The sequence below is a fragment of the Eretmochelys imbricata genome, chromosome 11 (genome assembly GCF_965152235.1).
Source record: "Eretmochelys imbricata isolate rEreImb1 chromosome 11, rEreImb1.hap1, whole genome shotgun sequence".
Lineage (NCBI taxonomy): Eukaryota > Metazoa > Chordata > Testudines > Cheloniidae > Eretmochelys > Eretmochelys imbricata.
This window is the reverse complement of record NC_135582.1, coordinates 4639011-4658004: the sequence shown is the minus strand read 5'-3', so window position 1 is coordinate 4658004 and position 18994 is coordinate 4639011. Positions and strand designations below refer to the sequence as shown.

General features: G+C 50.7%; 1 protein-coding gene across 1 annotated transcript in view; it reads right to left on the bottom strand.

Annotated features, from left to right (window-relative positions):
* Positions 1-18994, bottom strand: part of MARCHF4 (membrane associated ring-CH-type finger 4) — a 160023-nt gene that overhangs the window by 17773 nt on the left and 123256 nt on the right. Inside the window, exons 2-3 of the mRNA XM_077830359.1 lie at positions 16621-16776; positions 7489-7681 (exon numbers count right to left, since the gene is read on the bottom strand). Of these exons, the coding sequence (XP_077686485.1) occupies positions 7489-7681; positions 16621-16776 (349 nt within the window). The remainder of the gene's footprint in view (positions 1-7488; positions 7682-16620; positions 16777-18994) is intronic.

Sequence of the window (18994 nt, the reverse complement as noted above, 5' to 3'; positions counted from 1 at the left end):
TATGCAGAAGCCTCGCCCATCTCAGTAGCATCACTTCGCTTAACAAAGTACTGGACAGTCACCATGTGTGTCTGGGTCACCTTCCCCTTGACAGATAAGGATGCAGGTCAACGGCCCTGGAGCAGAGAGTGCGTCTCACCCCACTTCCCTTCGAGAGCAGGACTGGGGCAGAAGCTAAACGCAGCAGGTCAAATTCTCCTCCCAGCTAGACGGGGGCAGCCTCCTTGAAAACAACAGGGTTGTGGGGGCACAACGCAGGAGATTGTGGCTGGGTCCATTTACAGTGAGGGACACTCACAAGTCTCAGCATAGGCCTCACGGGTCACTTGGTTCAACGCAGGGGTGATGAAAGCAGGGCCCCGGCCCAGCATGGCTAGCAGCCATCCTCTCCCTGTCACTGCAGTGATGGCAAACTAGCAGGCTCGAACTGCTGCTGAATGCCAGCATCATGGTTATTGATCCCCCACGAAAGACAAATACAAGCAAACACAGGAGTAGGAGGCTTGGCAGTTGGGTAGTGGCGAAGAGAGAGAGAGATTATATATGTTTATATATAGAGATATTATAGTTTGCATTACAGCCTTAGCTAACAGGCAGTTGGCTTTTAGCTCATGCGGTAGAGGCTCATGCACCAAGCTCCAGAGGTCCTCGGTTCGATCCTGTGTGCTGACGACTAGGGTCTGTTGGCGTTACAATTGCACAGAGTAACCATTGTTCCGCTGGAAATGAAAAGCCACTGGCCCAGGGATTTCTGTCATGGGTGAATTCCTGTAAACCTAGCAGGCAAAAGGTTAAGGAATAAGCGGCAGCAAGCAGCAACTTTGAGGGCTGCCTGGGAAGGCAAAGGCTGCTCTTCCTCTGGATGCGACAGGCTTATCGCCTAAAGCTGACAGCTTTGATTACGGGTGACATCAGTGGTGATGCAAAAGGGGACGCTCCACAAAAGGCCAGGAGAAGAGGAGAAATCAAGCCCAGATCCTTAAAAACAATCAAAACTTAAGCTCCCTGTTCGTCAACGATCGATTGGCTCACTTTGTTCTCCACTGACCGCAAGGGAATACTTATCTCCCATTCACAGACAAGCTAATCAGTTTCCCTCAGGTTTTCAGCCTTATCACAGCCACGATAATCATGTTGCCAACATCCACGAGCCAGAGTTTTTCATTTCCATCAACAGCCAAGAAGGTGCACAAGCCGGATACTCACAGAGGATCAGGGTTCCTCCTCCTTCCCCCGACTCCCCAAACAGGGATGGGAGGACAAAACGATCTGCCACTGTGCTCAAACGGTTGCTTTCTCTCGCATCCCACTCTGACACCCCCTTTTTCTTTACCATTCCCCTGATCCCCCGAGGGAAAGTGGAGAGCAACGTGTGTGATGAGTTAAACTAGCTCCCGTTCTCCACCGAAACATGGCCGAGAAGGATAATGAACGGAATGGGCCCAGGTTCATTGCTGGAGGAAATCCCATGACACCAATGGAGGGATGAGCCTGGCATGGGTGTTGGCAAGTCTGTCAGGCTGGGATATGCCCTGAGAGGGCACTGCTGGTAGGGCAGGGGTGGTCATACATGCTACCTAGGCACTGCTGGTGGGGGATCATACATGCTGAGTAAGCCCAGGCACAATGGGGCTGCGTGCAGAGGACACGGCCTGAAACTCCCTCGCTGGCACAGGGTTTGTCTGACTCTTCTCCTTGACTTTTCAAATGGGGCATTTTTATCTGCAGAACTCCCGTTAGCATCAGGGGAAGCACCTGGCAGCGCTCCATCCAGGCAGCCTTTCCACCCCCTCCCGCCCAGGGAAAATCGATCAATCCTGGTGAGGGAGGTTACTTTTTGCCTTGCTCCTCCTCGCTCCCAGACAGTGTCTACGGTGTTTGGACAATGACAAAGCAGAGCAACTGATCGTGCTCAAGACAGTTTGTCTCCACTCCCGCAACCTGCATCCCTGTTATCTGACTCCCTGTGTACGTCTGGGACACAGGTGCACGTTCCGAGCCTGACACATGTAACAGAGCGGAGTCGGCCTGGCTCGTGCCTCCATTATACCATCTCCTGCTGCTGCAAAGATCGGGGCTGTGCATCTGCAGGTACTTGAATGAGTCTTTAAACTTCTCCGCCTCAGGGAGTGCCTTACGGGGACCGGGAGATTAAGATCCTGGTAGCTCTACCCTCTAAGCACTGAAAGACCATGAGAAGTTTGCAGTTGTGTTATTTCTGTCCCAGGAACAGATCCCCGAGGTGCAAATTTTGCTCTCATCCGCAGCCTGAGCTGGGAGGGCCTAGCCCAGGGTATGCGGCCTGTGCACAGAGGCCATTCTCCTGTTCTATGCATCCCAGCGCACGGTGGGCTTGGAGGGGGTGGAGAAGGTGGATCTGCTGCCATGCATGTCCCCACAGCCATTTCCTGCAATGGAAAGGGGACAGGAGCAACTGCAACCTTGAGGCCTGATGGTGGACAGCCATATGCTGCTGCAGCCGCTGGCCGAGCTGAATGGTCTCACTCAATAGCGAGAGGCTACAGTAGAGAAGGATACTACTCACATCGGCTGGAGTGTGGCTTTTTGGGGCTCTGGGGTCCTGTTTAAAGCCCTAGCAGAAACAGACACGCCCCTTCTTGTGACTGCAAAGGTCTCTCACTGTAGCACGGCTGAATGACTGCGTCTGGGAATTGCGTATCAGACAGCAGCGAGGAAGCGCAGCCAGGAGAGCAGCTGCAAGGCTGTAACGCCGCGCATTGAGCACCCCATGGGTGTCCTTATGAGCAAACAATCCCGGCAGAGCTAAATAACCAGCGCTGTACGAGGTGGGGCCTGGCCAGGCTCCTGCGCGCTGTTTTTGAATGCGGAGGATAAGTTTGCAGCGTGGGCTGAGGAATGGGACCAGAGCTCCGGTCCAGTCCCACTGACCCAGCGGGGAGAAGCAGGGCTGCTGACAAGGAGCCTTTGGAAAGGAGACTGAGAGCTGACCAATGAGGCTTGGCAAGAAGGAGCTTCACTCCACCTTACACGAATTGCAGGTGGCAGAGCAAACACCTGCCCAATACGGGACAAGCAACCAGCCGCGCTGACTTCACTGCCGTCGTGGTAAAGTGACTTTAGTGCTCTGCCAGGTGCAGCCCTTTATCCACGTGCCCCCAAACTGCCCTAACCCTGACCTCAAGGGACCAGCACCATGGCTGCAGTGGGGAGTTCTAGGGCCCCGGCCCATTCAGATCTTAGAGTGCCAAACATGACAATTGCCCCCATTGTTAATTTCTTACTATTTAAGTTCTTCTGAGTAAAGCAATCTGGGACTCCCTGTCACTCTCCACCTTGACCTCAGCTTCCCTCCAAAAGCCAGAAAGTCTTGGCATTTGCACTCGGACTTTCTTCTTTCCTTGTAGCTCCGCCTTGTTTGGCAGCTGTGCATCTTTGCCTGGATTCATCCTGATTTCGACCCCTCCTCTGTTATCCCCTGGTTCATGCCTTAACTGCTTCCCTTTTTGACTACTGAAGGTCAGCCTCTTCTGGCTTTCATCAGTCCCATGGTCTGGAGTCACTGAGCAGTTCAGACTAATCTCCAGGACATAGGACCGTGTCACGGAAGAGGGTGGGCCTGGTGCCAGGCCTTAGCCCCTTAGGCACGGTTGTGGGAATTTTAGTTGCCAGCATGTGTCTGAGAGGAGGCTCGTGACTGGCTTGGGAGTGTAGGAGACACAGCTCTTGACTCAGTCTGGGAGAGACCTGGCATACGGACTGCTTGCAGGATAACTGCCTGAGGATGGAGCAGGGGGCCAGACTCCACTGTGAGCAGCTTGGAAACAGCCAAATGGACCATGGTGAGTCCAGGAACAAGACCAGCAGGAGGACTTCCTAGGGAGCAATGGGGAAGCCCTGATATGAGATTGACCATGAACTCCTGGGGAAAGACCAGCAAGGACGTGAGAGGGGCCCAGATGCAGATGAAAGCTTCGTTATTTCTATTAATAAGCCTGGCCCCATAAAGGGAGATTTTCATGACCGACCTGTTGTGTAGTGTTTGCTTGACCAACTGAAGGGAAACTGAGGCACAGCAGCACATCCAGATGAAGGTACAGCGACCCTCTGATGCCATCTCTGCAGGCATCCACCTTGAAACTGCCTTCCTGGCCTTAGCTACTGCGTATGAAACTTGGTCTGTCCTCTCCTTGAGTTGATAACCACCCACTCCTTCACCTCTCTTCTATTCCCCTGTGCTTCACTTCCAGGCCTGGTCCCTCGCTGGCCCTTCCTTGCGCTTTTCCATTAGTTGGGTTGCCTTCTGTTATGCTGTTTAGTCATCCTGTACTCCTCTCCCTTCACCTCATCTAGTGTCCCTGTGAAGACACCTTTGTGTCTCTCTCTTGTGATTGTCTTGCTCTCTGCGTACATTGTGCATGAATGCATCACACCATAGCAAAATTACATCAGAGATCGGGGCCGTCCCCGCACATGGGAAATGGACACAGATCTTGCCTGTTAGTTGCATAATACAAAGACCCAACAGCTGCTCAGTTTCGCACATCACTGCTCCAGAGCTACACCAATTTTAGCCTCCAAGTATCTCAGCCTATAACACAGCTGCTCCACGCACACAAACTCCCCAGCCTCTTGCCCCACTGAGGGAGACTGGCCTGAATGAGGAGCCCGGTTCTGGGTCAGTCCCGGTCTCTTTGCAAATTTGCAAACACGGAGACACAAAGTCAATGTCTCAGAGCCAAACCACCCGAGCCTTTGGGCGGGGGGCTCAAACTCAGGGGGTGGATTGAAGAAGGAGAGCCCCCTGGGCAAAGGAATTGGGGGCTCAGTGATAGGGCCCGCCGTGGTGTCCGGAGTGGGGTGAGCCCAGGAGAGGTGGTGCTGAGCTAGGGTAGGCAAGAGGCTGCAGCTTCTCCACCAAGTCTGGTGTGCAATTGGGCCACAGAATTGAGCCTTCTCTTGCAGCTGGGGCTCTTTGCTCCACCTCATCTGCTGGGTCTGACCCTTCCCTCTCCTGGGGATTCAGGCTCCCCCCCACAACCTCTTTGCTGGTTCTACCCTTCAGTGGAGTGGGGTTCTCAAACCCCCTCTCTCCCCCCAAGGCTCTGTCTCCCCCAGCAGTGGCTGGAGGCAGGAGATGAGGGACCGAGCAGATGAGCTCCCGCCAGCCAGCCTATGGGATGGCGGCTGGAGAGTGAGGGGGTAGGAGCGGCACAGAAGCTACAGAAGCCCCTACGGGCTTTCGTCAGCCTTGTTGCCCCATTCAAAATCCAGAGGTTGTGATTCGAGCCCTTCCTGCATCTGAGTAATTGAGCAGCTGGAGGCAAATCCCTGCCTAGGGCAGAGGTGCCATGGCACCTGCCCTGCAGCTGCTCTCCATTTCTCCATCCTAGATACGGAGGTGCAGCCTCAGGCAGCCCAGAGTGGGGGGTCTGCTGATCCCCCTACTGTTCCCCTGGAGTGGCTTGTTGTTGCTGCTCAAGTCAAGCATCTCTTGCAGCCAAGGTTGGGACACAGGCTCCATCACTCACCTCCCTCCCTCCATACATGCACAGAGCAGGACTGAACTCATTACCTCCGCCCCTTCTTTGGAAGCAGGGTCCCCTCTCCTACAGCTGGCAGAACGCAGGAGACTGGGTCTCTGGCTGCAAGGCCCATGACCCAGCACACGCAGTGCCTCAGAGAGATGGCCAGGTCCAACTGTGTATGACCTGTCGCTGGGTGTGGGCATTATATGTTCCCCCATGGCTATCAGCTGTAGCCTTCAGTCTCTTGTCAAGATGCCAGGGCAGTCTGTAGTCTAGCAAACTTTGGGTTCCCGCAAGCAAGGGCTTTTCTGGGCAGGGTGACCACCCATCCTGAATTGGGCAGGACAGTCACAAAATGGAAAGTTCAAGTCCTGGGCCTCGGCTGAATGACTCAGGGACAGTATTTGTTTTGGATTGCCTGCCCAAGGCTCACGGGCGATGCCAGTCTCTTCCCTGGGGGTGGGGGGCTAAGCTGGACCTTAGCCCCCCTTGCCATGAGGCCCCACCCGCTAGCCAGGCTGGAAGCCAGAACTTGGCTGTGGTAAGAGTCGCCCAGGGAGCCGGACCAAGGGCATCAGAGCCTTCCCAAAAGCGGGGAGGCAGGGGCCCTCGACCCCTGATACCCTGCCCCTCCAAGGCTCTGCCCCTCCTCTTCCTGCCTGGGGTGGGGGGTTGAAAGAAACCCCTTGCCTGTGCCTGGGCCCCCCGCCCAGGGCAGGTGGAGAGACCCAGGCTCACCACAGTTGCTTGTGCGGCTCTCCCTGACCTGGCTCTGGTGCGGGGAAGGCCTCGGAGCTGCAGCTGGGCCATGCTAAGAGCTGTGCGGGCAGCTGTGCGGAGCCGTGGTGGATCCTCCACCTGCCCGCGGTGCGGGGGGCCTGCCAAGAGCAGCCCCTGGCCTGTGTTCCCGCCCCCAAGTCCCTCTGTCCAGGGCAGGTGGAGGGTTCGCAGCTCCCCACCGCTGCCCGCACGGCTCTTAGCATGGCCCGGCTGCGGCTCTGAGGCCCCCGCCGCACCGGAACTGGGTCGGGGAGAGCGGCATGGGCAGCTGTGGTGAGCCGGTGCCGAGTCTCGGACCCTCCACCTCCACCTGTCCTGGGCCAGGCGGAAAGCCTGGGGGATGGGGACATGGGTTGGGGGCTGCTCTCAGCCCCCCTGCACCATGTGGAGATGGAGGATCTGCGTGGCTCCCCACAACTGCCCGGGCTCCCCACTCGGGCTCCATGCTAGCCTGGCCGGGCAGGTGGGGCCTCAGAGGGAAGAGAAGGGGTAGGGGGTGGGGTCCGGCCCATCCACTTTCAAAAAGTGGGAGGGCTATGGCCCCCCCGTCCCTCCCAGTTCTAGCGCCTCTGAGCTGGATTGCAGTGGGGAGCCCCAGACCCTCCAACTGCCCTGGGCAGCATACCCTGGGGGGTGGGGACAGGAGCTGGGGGCTGCTCTTGGCCCCCCGGCTGGTAAAGGGTCTGGGGCTCCCCACAGCGGCTCAGCCTTCCCAAGCTCCACCCAGGGGGTGAAGCCTCAGGGGGAAGAGGAGGAGCAGGAGGTGGGGCTCCTGAGTGTGTCCCACTTTTGCCTTTGGAAAAAATGTTCACCCCAATTCTGGGAGTGAAAGGAAAGTGTTTCCTCTACCTCGTGCTCAGTGTAAATAGATGTTTCTCAATCAGCCCAGTGCTCTCAGATTCCTACACAGCTGTTGTTACTGTGTAAGTGGCTGCATTTTACAGCCTTCGACCCTCATTGCATTTGCCCAGGGGAACGTTCCAGATCCCACGCCACCCCAGAAACGGAAAATACCTCAAGGTTGATGAGATCTTCAGAACCGGGTTATTTCTGTAAAGAGGGTGCAGTAATGGCCAAGGGGGCTGTATCCAAACAGATCTGTATAGCAGCCAGGCCCATTCTCCGTGCGCCATCTCCTGCTCCTTCCTGTGGAGGGAGCCAGCGGGCTGCATCCCCTTGCCTGTGAAATTCGTTCACCCACCTATACAGACAATGTCCATGAAGCCATACATTCCATAGCAGATCTGGAAGAGCAGGTCCTGGCGCTGCCATTTGGCGGAAGGACTGAAGGTCGACCAGATGAGCCACGAGATACTGGCGATGAGGAAGAGGGAACCCAAGATGGCTGCTGCTATCTGAACCTTCTCAATGACTGTCAGAGAGATGGCCTGCCACTGCAAGGGAAGGAAGGGATGGGAGGAAGGGGAAATAACATTCAGGGACAAAGAGAGAGGGAAGGAGGGGGAAAAGACAGGAGATTAGATCTGTGGTGAACACCAGCATTTAAACAATCACATAGTGGCTTCCCATCCCCAAGTGCTTTACAACTCGACAGACAAACACTACACATGGATCACTTCACCCACCACTGACATGCAGTCACCTCTGGGGATGGAGTACAGCAGCTGTTTAAAAGAGCACAGCCATGTTCCACATTTTGGATCTGGAAGCGAAGAAGAATCCTGTATCCAACTGAAACTGCAAAGGGAATCCAGGGAGGCAGAGGGCAACTACCTGAGATGGATTTTGCCAGACGCTGGGGGTAACGAACAGCCCCTGCTCTCATGTCAAGTACAGTGGTATGATGATTTGGGGGATCTGTCTGTATGGTTTATGAATTCTGGTTGATATCATCAAGCTGTTACTATGAAGTTTGCTGTATCATGGAATTTCTGTGTAAAATGTAGAATCCACCATGGGCTGAGAGGGCTTGTTGCATGTACCCACTGGAATAGGGACAATGGAGAGCAGTTAACCTTAGTGACTGTACTGTGACCACACAATGGGTATGCTAAGGGAAACTAGTTTTCCCCAGCCCCTCAACAGCCAGCTGAAGTTTGGGAAGTGGAAAATTGCCAGCATCAGAACAAAGGAACCAGGTGTTGTTGGTGGGACATATAAATGCGGGAGACTCTTGAGCCAAACAGGAAGCTTTGGACAGGAGAGAGGAAGAGATGAGTATGCTTTTGTAGCAGAGAGGTCCTGTTTAACTGTGAACAGCCCAGGTCAGAAAATGACAGCTGGGGTGGAGAGGGATCCATGCTTCAGAAGAGACATCATGAAGCTGCAGAGGAAGGTTCCTGGGCACCCCAGAGGGCTCTCCCCTGGCCCAAAGATCTCTCCATAATGGTGAGCCAACAGGCAGAGAAATGCATAAAGGCATGGCTATTATTTTGTATAGAGCTGTACCTCTCTCTCATGCTGTTATGTAAAGAGCAATGGTGTTTTAAAACCCTGTGCAAAGTCTGTGCGTTGTGTGTTACACATATCACATGCCCTTGAAAAGTTACCCTGTGGATCTGGAATACCCCCATGGCTGGAATTCTGGGACACAGTTTGTTTAAGCTACAAGAAATTCTGAAGAGTCAGCAATGGTCTCAGGGGCTAGGTAGTTGACTGGCAAAGGTCTCAGTTCTCAGGAGGGGGTGCTAGACAGAGGAAAGGCATCCCAAGAGAGTGTCTAGAGACCCCAAGCTAGGGGCAGTGCATGGACTCTGTTCAGACTCTGGAGGCTGAAAGCACACCCCACATGTGGATCCCCTCAGAGTAGTCTGGAGAATGTCCTAGAGGAGTCACTTGACTAAATCTGTAACAAGTGTGATGTTAACAATGCCATGCCTTAGGATCTCCAGTTTATACTGTGACGGGTTGGATCACAGAACCCCCCTTGGGAACTGCCAACCAATGTGCCATGGCTACTTCTGCCCCTGCTTTCCCTGCCCTCCCAGCATGGGACTTCAATGCCCTGCCTGGTTTGAGCCAGACCCGCTAGCCTGCTGCAAACCCAGACCCAGGTCTGAGCCACGTCCCCTAGCAGCTGTAGACTTAACTGAAAGCAACTTACAGAAGTGTGCCTGTCTTTAACACTCAGATGCCCAACTCCCAATGGGGTCCAAACCCAAAATAAATCCGTTTTACCCTGTATAAAGCTTATACAGGGTAAACTCATAAATTGTTTGCCCTCTATAACCCTGATAGAGAGATATGCACAGCTGTTTGCCCTCCTCAGGTATTAATACATACTCTGGGTTAATTAATAAGTAAAAAGTGATTTTATTAAATACAAAAAGTAGGATTTAAGTGTTTCAGTCTAACAGACAGAACAAAGTGAATTACCAAGCAAAATAAAATAAAACATGCAAGTCTAAACCTAATACAGTAAGAAAACTGAATACAGATAAAATCTCACCCTCAGAGATGTTTCAATAAGCTTCTATCACAGACTGGATGCCTTCCAGGCTGGGCAAAATGCTTTCCCCTGGTCCAGCACTGGGCATTGCACTGAGATCTACCAACTCACCTCACACATGCCAGTAAATGGTAACTGTTTGTGGTCACTGATGGCCCTGGGCTGAATTTGCACCCATGACCTAGAAGTGAAGTTGTGTTCCATTACCAGCCCCCTAAGCCAGGTGTGCCCCCCCGCAAAAGAGTGTCTTTTAAATGTCAGTTGTCAAGAGGTTAAAAAAAGCTCACTCCCAAATCCAGATCACTCAGCTGAGAGAGAGACTGGATGGCTCCGGAGGCTAGAACGTCTCTCTCTCTGCTACCAGAGGTCCCTGTTGCACATCTGGCACTGAGAGCCAACAACCAGGCTTTGTCGTCATCTCTTGGCTGTCTGGTGCTAAACAAAGTGAGATGGATAGTGTCAGCTCATCAGGGCAAAGAGCATCTATGCAGGAGATAAAGCTTGCTTAGGGGCTGGTCCGAGGCTCCGGCATGTGCTCCCCAGGAACTAAAGACTATCACAAACCTCATCACCTTCGGCGCCAGGTTTGTGTCTTTGACTTTGCCTTCCCTATCCCAGAGCAGCGTGTGCATTTAAAAAGCCACCCAAAGTCCCAAACAATAACAGCCCTACCGAAACAAAACACGCCAGTGCACACACAGTTCTCCCACAGGAGAGAGGAGGAGAGAAAGAACCAACCACATGAGAGAGAGAGACGTTAGTCACATCACTTAATGCCCAGTTGGAAGGTGCTCAGATACCAAGGTGATGAGGACAGGTTGAGCACCTATAGAGAATCACCAGCCATTCTTCTCCTCCAGTCAACACTGACTGGCTCCATTCCTACAGTAAAACCAATGGCTGTGCAAACTGAACTTGCTTGTGATATGCTCCCTGCAGCTCAGGGTTATAGGTCAGCAGTGGGGAAACTTGTACTGCTGCTCTCTGTTGTGTGGCTAACAGGAATTCTTCATTCTCCTGGGCTGTCTAGTTGGCACTGTTCACCAGCACTAAACTCATGCATGCAATTGTGAGAAAACAGTTAAGTCAGAACTAGAACAAAACCATGTCTGTAGTCTGTTTGGTGCCTAGATGATAACTCTCTTTCCATTCCACTAGGATCTCAGGAGGTATAACTTCCTGTTAAGTAAAGCTCTTCGGATGATCCCAGGACCCGTACCATTAAGAGCAGACCTATGAGCTTTGCTGTAACAGAAAGCATCAAATAAAGGGTTCTTTGCAAGAACCTTGTGAACTCCCAGTTCACTGTTTTTCAAAGGATTCTGAGGCAAAATTATGCAATGGATGGCCAAAGTGCCACGCTTACTGGAAAACACACTCTTCTCCTTCAAATCGTCCCTCGAAGTCCACCTCTTTCAAACACCATTCCATCACTAATCTACACTGACCGTTACGTCAAATAACCTAGACAGTAAGGCAAAGTTCCAATTGAGTTTTCCTCTTAATATTTGTTCTGTTGTTTTACTGAAATTACAAAACCTTCAGATCCAAAATACCTCTGAATGTTAATATTAGACCCAGAGCTGAAATTTTTAATTAACCGTAATGTAAACTGGCCAGGAAGGTGGCAGACTGAGACTACTGCCTGCTATACCAACCAGTATCATCTTTCTGCCTCCTCTCCTCCTTGCCCATCATTTATCTCATTCATCATCTTTTGTACAGCGTCATAACCCCATGTTATGTGCTTGGAACAGTACAATGTGGCCCTGATCTCTGACGGTGTCCGATGCAACTGCCATTGCAATACAAATTCAATGATATTAATGCTTAGTCTCTTAAGTGCTGACTTTTATTTTTCCCAGGGGATGCTCCGCTCCGAGGCCCCGCCCCCACTTCACCCCCTCCCCCGAAGCCTCCGCCTGCCGTCCAGTCACTGCTCTCCGTCCTCCCCCAAACCCCTCCCGCAGCCACCAAAACAGCTGATCAGCATGGCCCCGTCAAACAGCTATAGTGGGTGCTGAGCACCCAATTGTTTTTTCTGTGGGTGCTCCAGCCACGGAGCACCCACAGAGTCGGTGCCTATGCTTACTCTGATTCTCATATCGGTTTGACTCCAGTGATCTCTGGATTTACGCAAGCGTCCGGGAGAGCAGAATCAGGCCATATAATTAGCCAAAGAAAATTGATATGCCTCTGACGGAGAATATTGCTTCCTACGAAGGATTTTTTATTTCCTGCACCAAGCTCTCCCACCCCAGCCTCAGCCAGTTTAGTTTATTACAGGATTTGACACGTTCCTTTATAATTATGAGGATCCAGGGCCTCGCTATTGAACAGTTCCATTTTCAGATTCTGAGAGAAATACAAATAGTTTGAGATTTTCCTGGAGATACACAGCTGGTCATTTGGAGCACTTCTGGTCTCCTGTAAGACATGCAGAAATCATGTTACTGCTCTCCCAGGGCCTCCGTAGCCCTCCTTCTGCAGCCTGTAGTGTTTTTTTTTTTTCCTTTTCTGGTTCTTTAGTGAACGTGACAACGAGCTGTTTGCCACAGAGGCAGAAGCTCCTTTGCGGCTCTCCTCGCCGCTTCCAGCAATCTCATCACCTTTGGGTTTTTGCCCAGGAGTTAGGTCTGGGGTTGGGAGACTCCTGGGTTTCAGCCACATTTGATGTGGACACAGTAGCCCTGATGAAGGGCAGACATTGAGCAAATATTCATTTACTCCAGTGGGGTTACTCCTGAATTACATCAGTGTCAGTGAGAGGAGAATCAGGACCAGAATCTTAATTTGAACACTCCCCAAATGTTTGGGTGTTCTTAACAGGGGGTCAGTCGACCCATTATGCAGAGGGGGCACCAGAGACATTTGTGGCTGGATTTTAACTTCTCCAAAGCTCAGAAGCTTTTGGATCTGGGAGTTTGTTTTTAGCAAAAATAAAATGGGTCTGAAGCAAAGAGTCTGATTCTGCTCTTAGAGACATTAATGTAAATCAGGAGTGACTCCCGAGACAAAAGAGTTACACAGCAGTGTAAATGGGAGCAGAATCAGGCTCCACTTTGGGATGCAGGGATGCAGTGCAAAACACACCTGCAATGCTGCCCTATGTTTCAGATACTCTGTGTGTTCAGACCTTGTAGACACTAAAGATCCAATCCACAATATATCCCTGCATAAATGTTGCAACAGACCCCAGTAGGGAACAAATTAAAGCTACCTGCTAGTCCTAGGGTTGCTTTACCCATCACTGGGGATTACCAAATTCAGTGATGTGAGTGTAACAAGCCACACAGCCGCTCTGAGCTCCTGGAAGAACCTCTGTTGCTCACTGACTAAGCAGCTACCACCTGGCAGGTTGGACTGGAGACTTGAGCTTCACTCTCTCTGACTTTAATCCCTTGGCCTTGGCAGGTTTGCAGCTCTCATTGCTCTAAGGCATTCTCACTTAATGTTGGGAAATCCCAGCAGCCAGTGCCAGAGGGTTCATTTAAAAGCAGTGCCTATAAGATGCTGTCTGATATGGAAGCATCATAGCAGCTCAGAGGTTGTAAGGAATCTGGTTAATTAAATATGAGCTCTGCTCCCTTGCTGTAACTTCTCTGCTCCTAACACAACTCTCCACATGTGCATACCGTCCATGCAGGTCTCCCATCCAAGTACACACACACACACACACGTTGAAATACATAGAGTATATGTTGAATTGCACAGTGTACTCAGAGGACATATAGTATGCAATGACACACACACACAGGATATGCTGAAATACACATGCACACAAATGCAAAGTACACTCACCGATTTGGTACAGGCTTTGCCACAGGAAAACACAGGACCCACAGGTTGACTAAGGCTATGTCTGGGTTTAAAATGGGACCAGGTGACTCGGGATGTTGGTCGTGGGCCATGAGGCTATGTTACGTCCAGGTCACTGGTTCAAATCCATCCCAGTGGTCAAAAGCCATTTCATTTGGTGGCCTGTGTGAAATGAGTGGGTGGGTCTCAGTCCAGACCTAATGGACCGATGTCCATGCCACAAAACTGGCATCTCAGCAGAGAGGCCAAGGACAAAATGGGCTGTGGGACTAAACTCTCTCAGCCAGAGCAGTGGACCCTCCAAGTCAAAACTGATGCACATTGGCAGGGTAGTGAGAGCTCACATTGTCACTGCCTGTGTTATGCCTGTTCTCCGGATAAACAGAGGACTTCAGATCTCCCTGGCGTTCTACAGAACGGTACCTAAACACTGAAGCTTGGGAAAGTCAGAGCTTTAAACTAAGGACAAAGGCATCTAAATTCCAGATAGCAATTAGCATGCACAAATCAACTGTAGGGATTGTTCTTGTTCTTTTACTGCATGGCCCATTTATGTGCATGTAGACATCTGTGTGCACAAAATCATATATGGACCTCAATATTTGGGCTTGTGTGTGCATCTATGCGAGTGACTATTTGAATGTGTGTGTCTGTCTTACGGGGCTATGAAAGCATGTCTGTTGCTATGTAGTGATGTGTATGTATTTCAGTGCAAGTGGGATGTATATGTGAGTATGTGTTGTATGTATAATTCTTTGGGCCTTCAGTTGTGAATGAGTATCCTCTATCTCGGCAGGGGGTTAGAATAGATGACCCTTGCGGTCCCTTCTAATCCTATGATATATTGTATTTATTTAATTCAGATTGCTCCTATTTATAAGCAAAAAGTCTCAACGTTTCCACCAAGTTTGTGACGTCCAAACAAAAACTTGAACTCCTCACAGTTTTTATGGTTTCCACTTTTCTTTTCACACAGCTCTAAGCTCTATTTTCTTGCCATCGCCTGGTCATTTTTTATGTTCACGGCAACAGCTGCCCAGAGTTTAATAAGGCCAGGTTTTCAAAGAGCTTCCGAAAAAGTGCAGTGTTTCTGAAGCTTGGGGAATGGATACTTGTCTCTCTCACTTCAAAGAAGCTAGGCTAATTTATATCAGCTGAGGATCCGGGACTAAATCTTTAACTTGTGTCTCTGAGCTTTACAGAGTGCTTGGAGATCCTCAGAGGAAAGGTTCTATCACAGCGTCAGCACAAAGCTTTAGTATCTGTGTTGTGGCAGGACCCTAACGTCAGCCTCTGATCTGAGATACCTGCAACATTCAGGCACACGCAAAACAGCTTTAAAAATACCATACAGTTTTGTCCAAGTCCTCCCTCTCGAGTTTCAGTCAGGACCAAGGTATCTGAGCCAAGAAATTAAACTCCTCGGGCTCTGGGTTTGTGATGAAAGTGCTGACAACCTGAGCCCAATGCATGTAAAAATCAAGTGTCAGAAGCCCTGCTGAGCCATGGAGCAAGGAGAACTCCTTGCAGGGTAGAATTGGCTCCTGTAACGTCCACACGAGTCCCATGTATTTTATTTAAATCCCTCTTAAATCCTAGGGACCAGTTCTGCTCTCCCTGGGAAGTTAGTGGCAAAAATTCCCACCAGTGCCAGTGGAGGCTCACTGGGGGCCCTACACAGGAATATCTCCCCCCCACACACTAAAACTGTCAAGTTCTTATATTAAAAAGCAAATAGGGGGCCCCAAACTATCGCTTCATCTGCTTATGCCTAGTGCCGGCTCCGATTCCCCTGAGTTCAATAGCAGCAGGACTGGATTTTTTTATGGAGACCTAAGCGAGACTCAGTGGTGCTGAGGGCATGGTGGGACCTTGTTCACAGGAGTCAGTTTCCCTCCTAATGATGCGGAGAGGCCATTTACATGACCCGATCTAGGACCAGTAAAACTAGGCAGAACCTCAGAAGCAAACGCCGAATGGAACAAGACCCTTCTGGTTCCAAAGAGCTGGGCTAGGTAGGCCCTGTGCTGGAGCTACAATGGGTCCTGGTTCAGTGCAGTGTCACACACTACTGACTCGAAAAGCGCACTGGACGTGCGCCCACCAGCCGTGGAATAGCTACACAGACCAGCCCTCGAAGAAGAACTATTAATACCTTGCTCTAATGCGGTGCCTGACATCCGAGACACTCCAAGTGCTCTAGAAAGGGGGGTATCAACTCGCCAACCTCCGGGCACTGTCCAAATAATAATAAGCCACCGACAACATTCACCCCCATGTTACAGATGGAGCAGCTACGGCATGGAGAAACTAAATCACTCCCCCAAGGCCACACAGTAGGTTGAGGGAGAACTAGGACTAGAATCCAGGTCTCTCGATTCTTAGTCTTGTGTTCAAAGTACGTTGCCTCCTCTTGGTCAGATTTGAGGGCAATGCACTCGGGGAAACTTCTATCTCCCGAGACTCACCAAAGCTCATGAAATCTGGGGAAAGGAGGTGCAATTTTCCACAGCCTCTTACAGTCATTTACACCTGGGCAAAGTGGATTTCAAAAGCTACCTTTGGGATCTGGTTGTGACTGACACCTAGCTCATACAGCACAAGGCACAGGCCAGTGGAACCTCAGGACTGTAGGGATGAGGTCCATTATCCCTGATGGCATGCAAACCAGAAGCAGGTGAGGGGCCTATTGGGAACCAGAGCAGGCAAGCTTGGGCTCTGGGGAGGACAGATGGTCTAGTGGTTAGGGTGTGACTCTGGAGACCTGGGTGGGACTCTGGAGACCACTCTACCACAGCCTTCCTGTGTGACCTTGGGGAAATCATTTGGCCTCTCTCTGCCTTCTTTCCCCAGCTGTAAAATGGGGATAAATAGCCCTGCCCTACCTCACAGAGGATTTGTGACGTGCTCAAATGCTACAGCAATGGAGACCAAATAAATACGCTAGACCGAGAAGAATGGGTGCTGGAGATCCCAGGGGACAGCAAGAAGAGATTGGTGGGGAGTTGAACCAGCCCTCCTCCACTTCGTAAAGAGTCCATCCATACATCCCTCTGCGCAGCAACAACAGAAAAGAAAACTTGGAAATGTCTCTAGTACCTTTACCTGCAGAGGGTTCTTTGTGCTTATGGCAATGACGTGATACTTGTAGTAACACAGCTCGCAGCTCCAGCAGCCTCTCTCGCTGATCCATTTGATCAGACAAGGCTGGTGCGTGCATTTCACCGATCCATCACATCGACACGGGCTCAACAACTCCCCCTGGAAAGAGACAGACAGATGGTCAGCAAAGGTTACCTCTTCCAAACAGGTCTGAAGGCAGCTCGGTAAGGCAAGTTGGCTGCGGTTCCCCTTTGCAATTGAAGAGTCTTGGCTCAGGAGTCTTGGCCAAAGTAGTCCATTATTAGTTCTTCGATTGGGTTTTATTTTATTCATGAAGTTCCCTGCTGTTGAAAGGTGCTGGACAGATTGTCCTGGGGACTGATGGCCTATTTAAACACAATGCAAACTTCTCCACATTGCCCTTCCAATGAGCCACAATCCTGAGAGAAGATCAATCTCTGTTGTCCATTCAGTCCTTGGTCTATCTGCTGGGACTGCCAGTGTAGGGTCTAATGAGTGCTGGGCATGGTGGTGGTTCTGTGAAGTGTACACTGACCCCTGGACTGAGACCAGCATCAACTCATGTCACACGGGCCACTGAAGATAGTAAATGATTACCAGAGACAGATCCAAACCAAAGTCCCCATCGCAAATTTTCAAAATTTGAACCCAAATCAAAATTTTGTGGCATGGGTCCATCTCTGGTCACTCCTCATTTGTACCCATAGCCTGCAGGGGAAAGGGTTTCAAAATTCCATTACCAATGCAGTCCAAGAGGACAGCTCATTCGAAAACCTAGACACCAGACAACACGTGGATCCTGCTATTTCCACACTTGGAACAAACAAGATGGAAGCCGAGGTTATGGCCTGACACACAATCTATGCACTGGCTGATTCCAATTGTTAGAGGGAAGCCATTAAATTCTAACCCCCACCTCTTGCTGTTTAAAAGCCACATTTTGAACCCCTGCTCGATGTTTAGCTTTGCTCAGAAGGTTAATGGCTTTTTAAAAGGCAGGGTGAGACTGTCTCCTGGAAGACAGGGAAAGGCTGCGGTTGCATCTCTCAGCCATGCCTCAATACTTGGGACATCCTATTAAAGTCCCAGATTTACCTCCATCCCCCACAGACCTGTTGTCCTCTCCTCTTTTATTACTGTATGTAAACAGCAGAAAGGCTGAGTCAGCAATATGGGACTAGGATACAAACAAGTCTTCTATCCCCCTTCTATCCCCAAATCGGCGGGTAGTGATCGATCCCCGATCGCTCTGCCATCGACTCCGGAACTCCAACACGGCGAGAAGCAGAAGCGGAGTCGACGGTGGAGCAGCGGCTGTCAATCCTGTGCCGCGAGGACGCGAAGTAAGTGATTCTAAGTCGATCTAAGATAAGTCGACTTCAGCTATGCTATTCTCGTCACCCCTCCCCTCCAGTGTAGACCAGGTCTAAGTCTCACTTTAAAGGCCAGGTTCCACACCCATTGAAGTCAATGGAAAAAACTCCCATGGGTTTCATAAGGATCAGGTGCAACGGCCCCTGGAGGTTCACAGAATCATAGAATATCAGGGTTGGAAGGGACCTCAGGAGGTCATCTAGTCCAACCCCCTGCTCAAAGCAGGACCAATCCCCAACTAAATCATCCCAGCCAGGGCTTTGTCAAGCCTGACCTTAAAAACCTCAAAGGAAGGAGATTCCACCACCTCCCTAGGTAACCCATTCCAGTGTTTCACCACCCTCCTAGTGAAAATTTTTTTCCTAATATCCAACCTAAACCTCCCCCACTGCAACTTGAGACCATTACTCAAGGTTGGGAGCAAAGCTGGCAGGAGTGATACTTGTTTTTATGAAATCTAATGCCAAAATGTTAATCACTTCATTCAGCTCCATTATGTGACCCAGAACTGTCATTTTCCATGAAATTTCAGCAACCTGGTTGTTTTTACACTACAAAGGCAGGCTGGATTTTGACTGTCACTGGCTTTCGTTACAAATTGAATGTCATGCAAAGGGAGGTTAGAATTTAGAAATTTCAAGAATTGCGGTTTTCACTTGGAAATAGGCCACTTCCTTCACGAAGACATGCCTATTGTAGAGCAAAATTGTGAAACGGAGGTGTGGGGGTGGGGGGAGGCAGGAGGGAAAGCAGTAGCATTCATTTTCAAGAATTCAAACTAGCTGTGCTAACTTCAGTTGGAAGTTTGGGCATGTGGCTTTGCTTTGAATGTTTTCATGCCTCCTGCCGAGAGGTCTGCTTGGCTGACATGTGATTGTTAGTGCCTTGCCACATTCTGCTCCAACTTCCAGGCACACTTTGAGGACCTGCCTTCTCCAACAAAACCAAAAACCTACCAAACCAAAAGACACTCCGCTACATG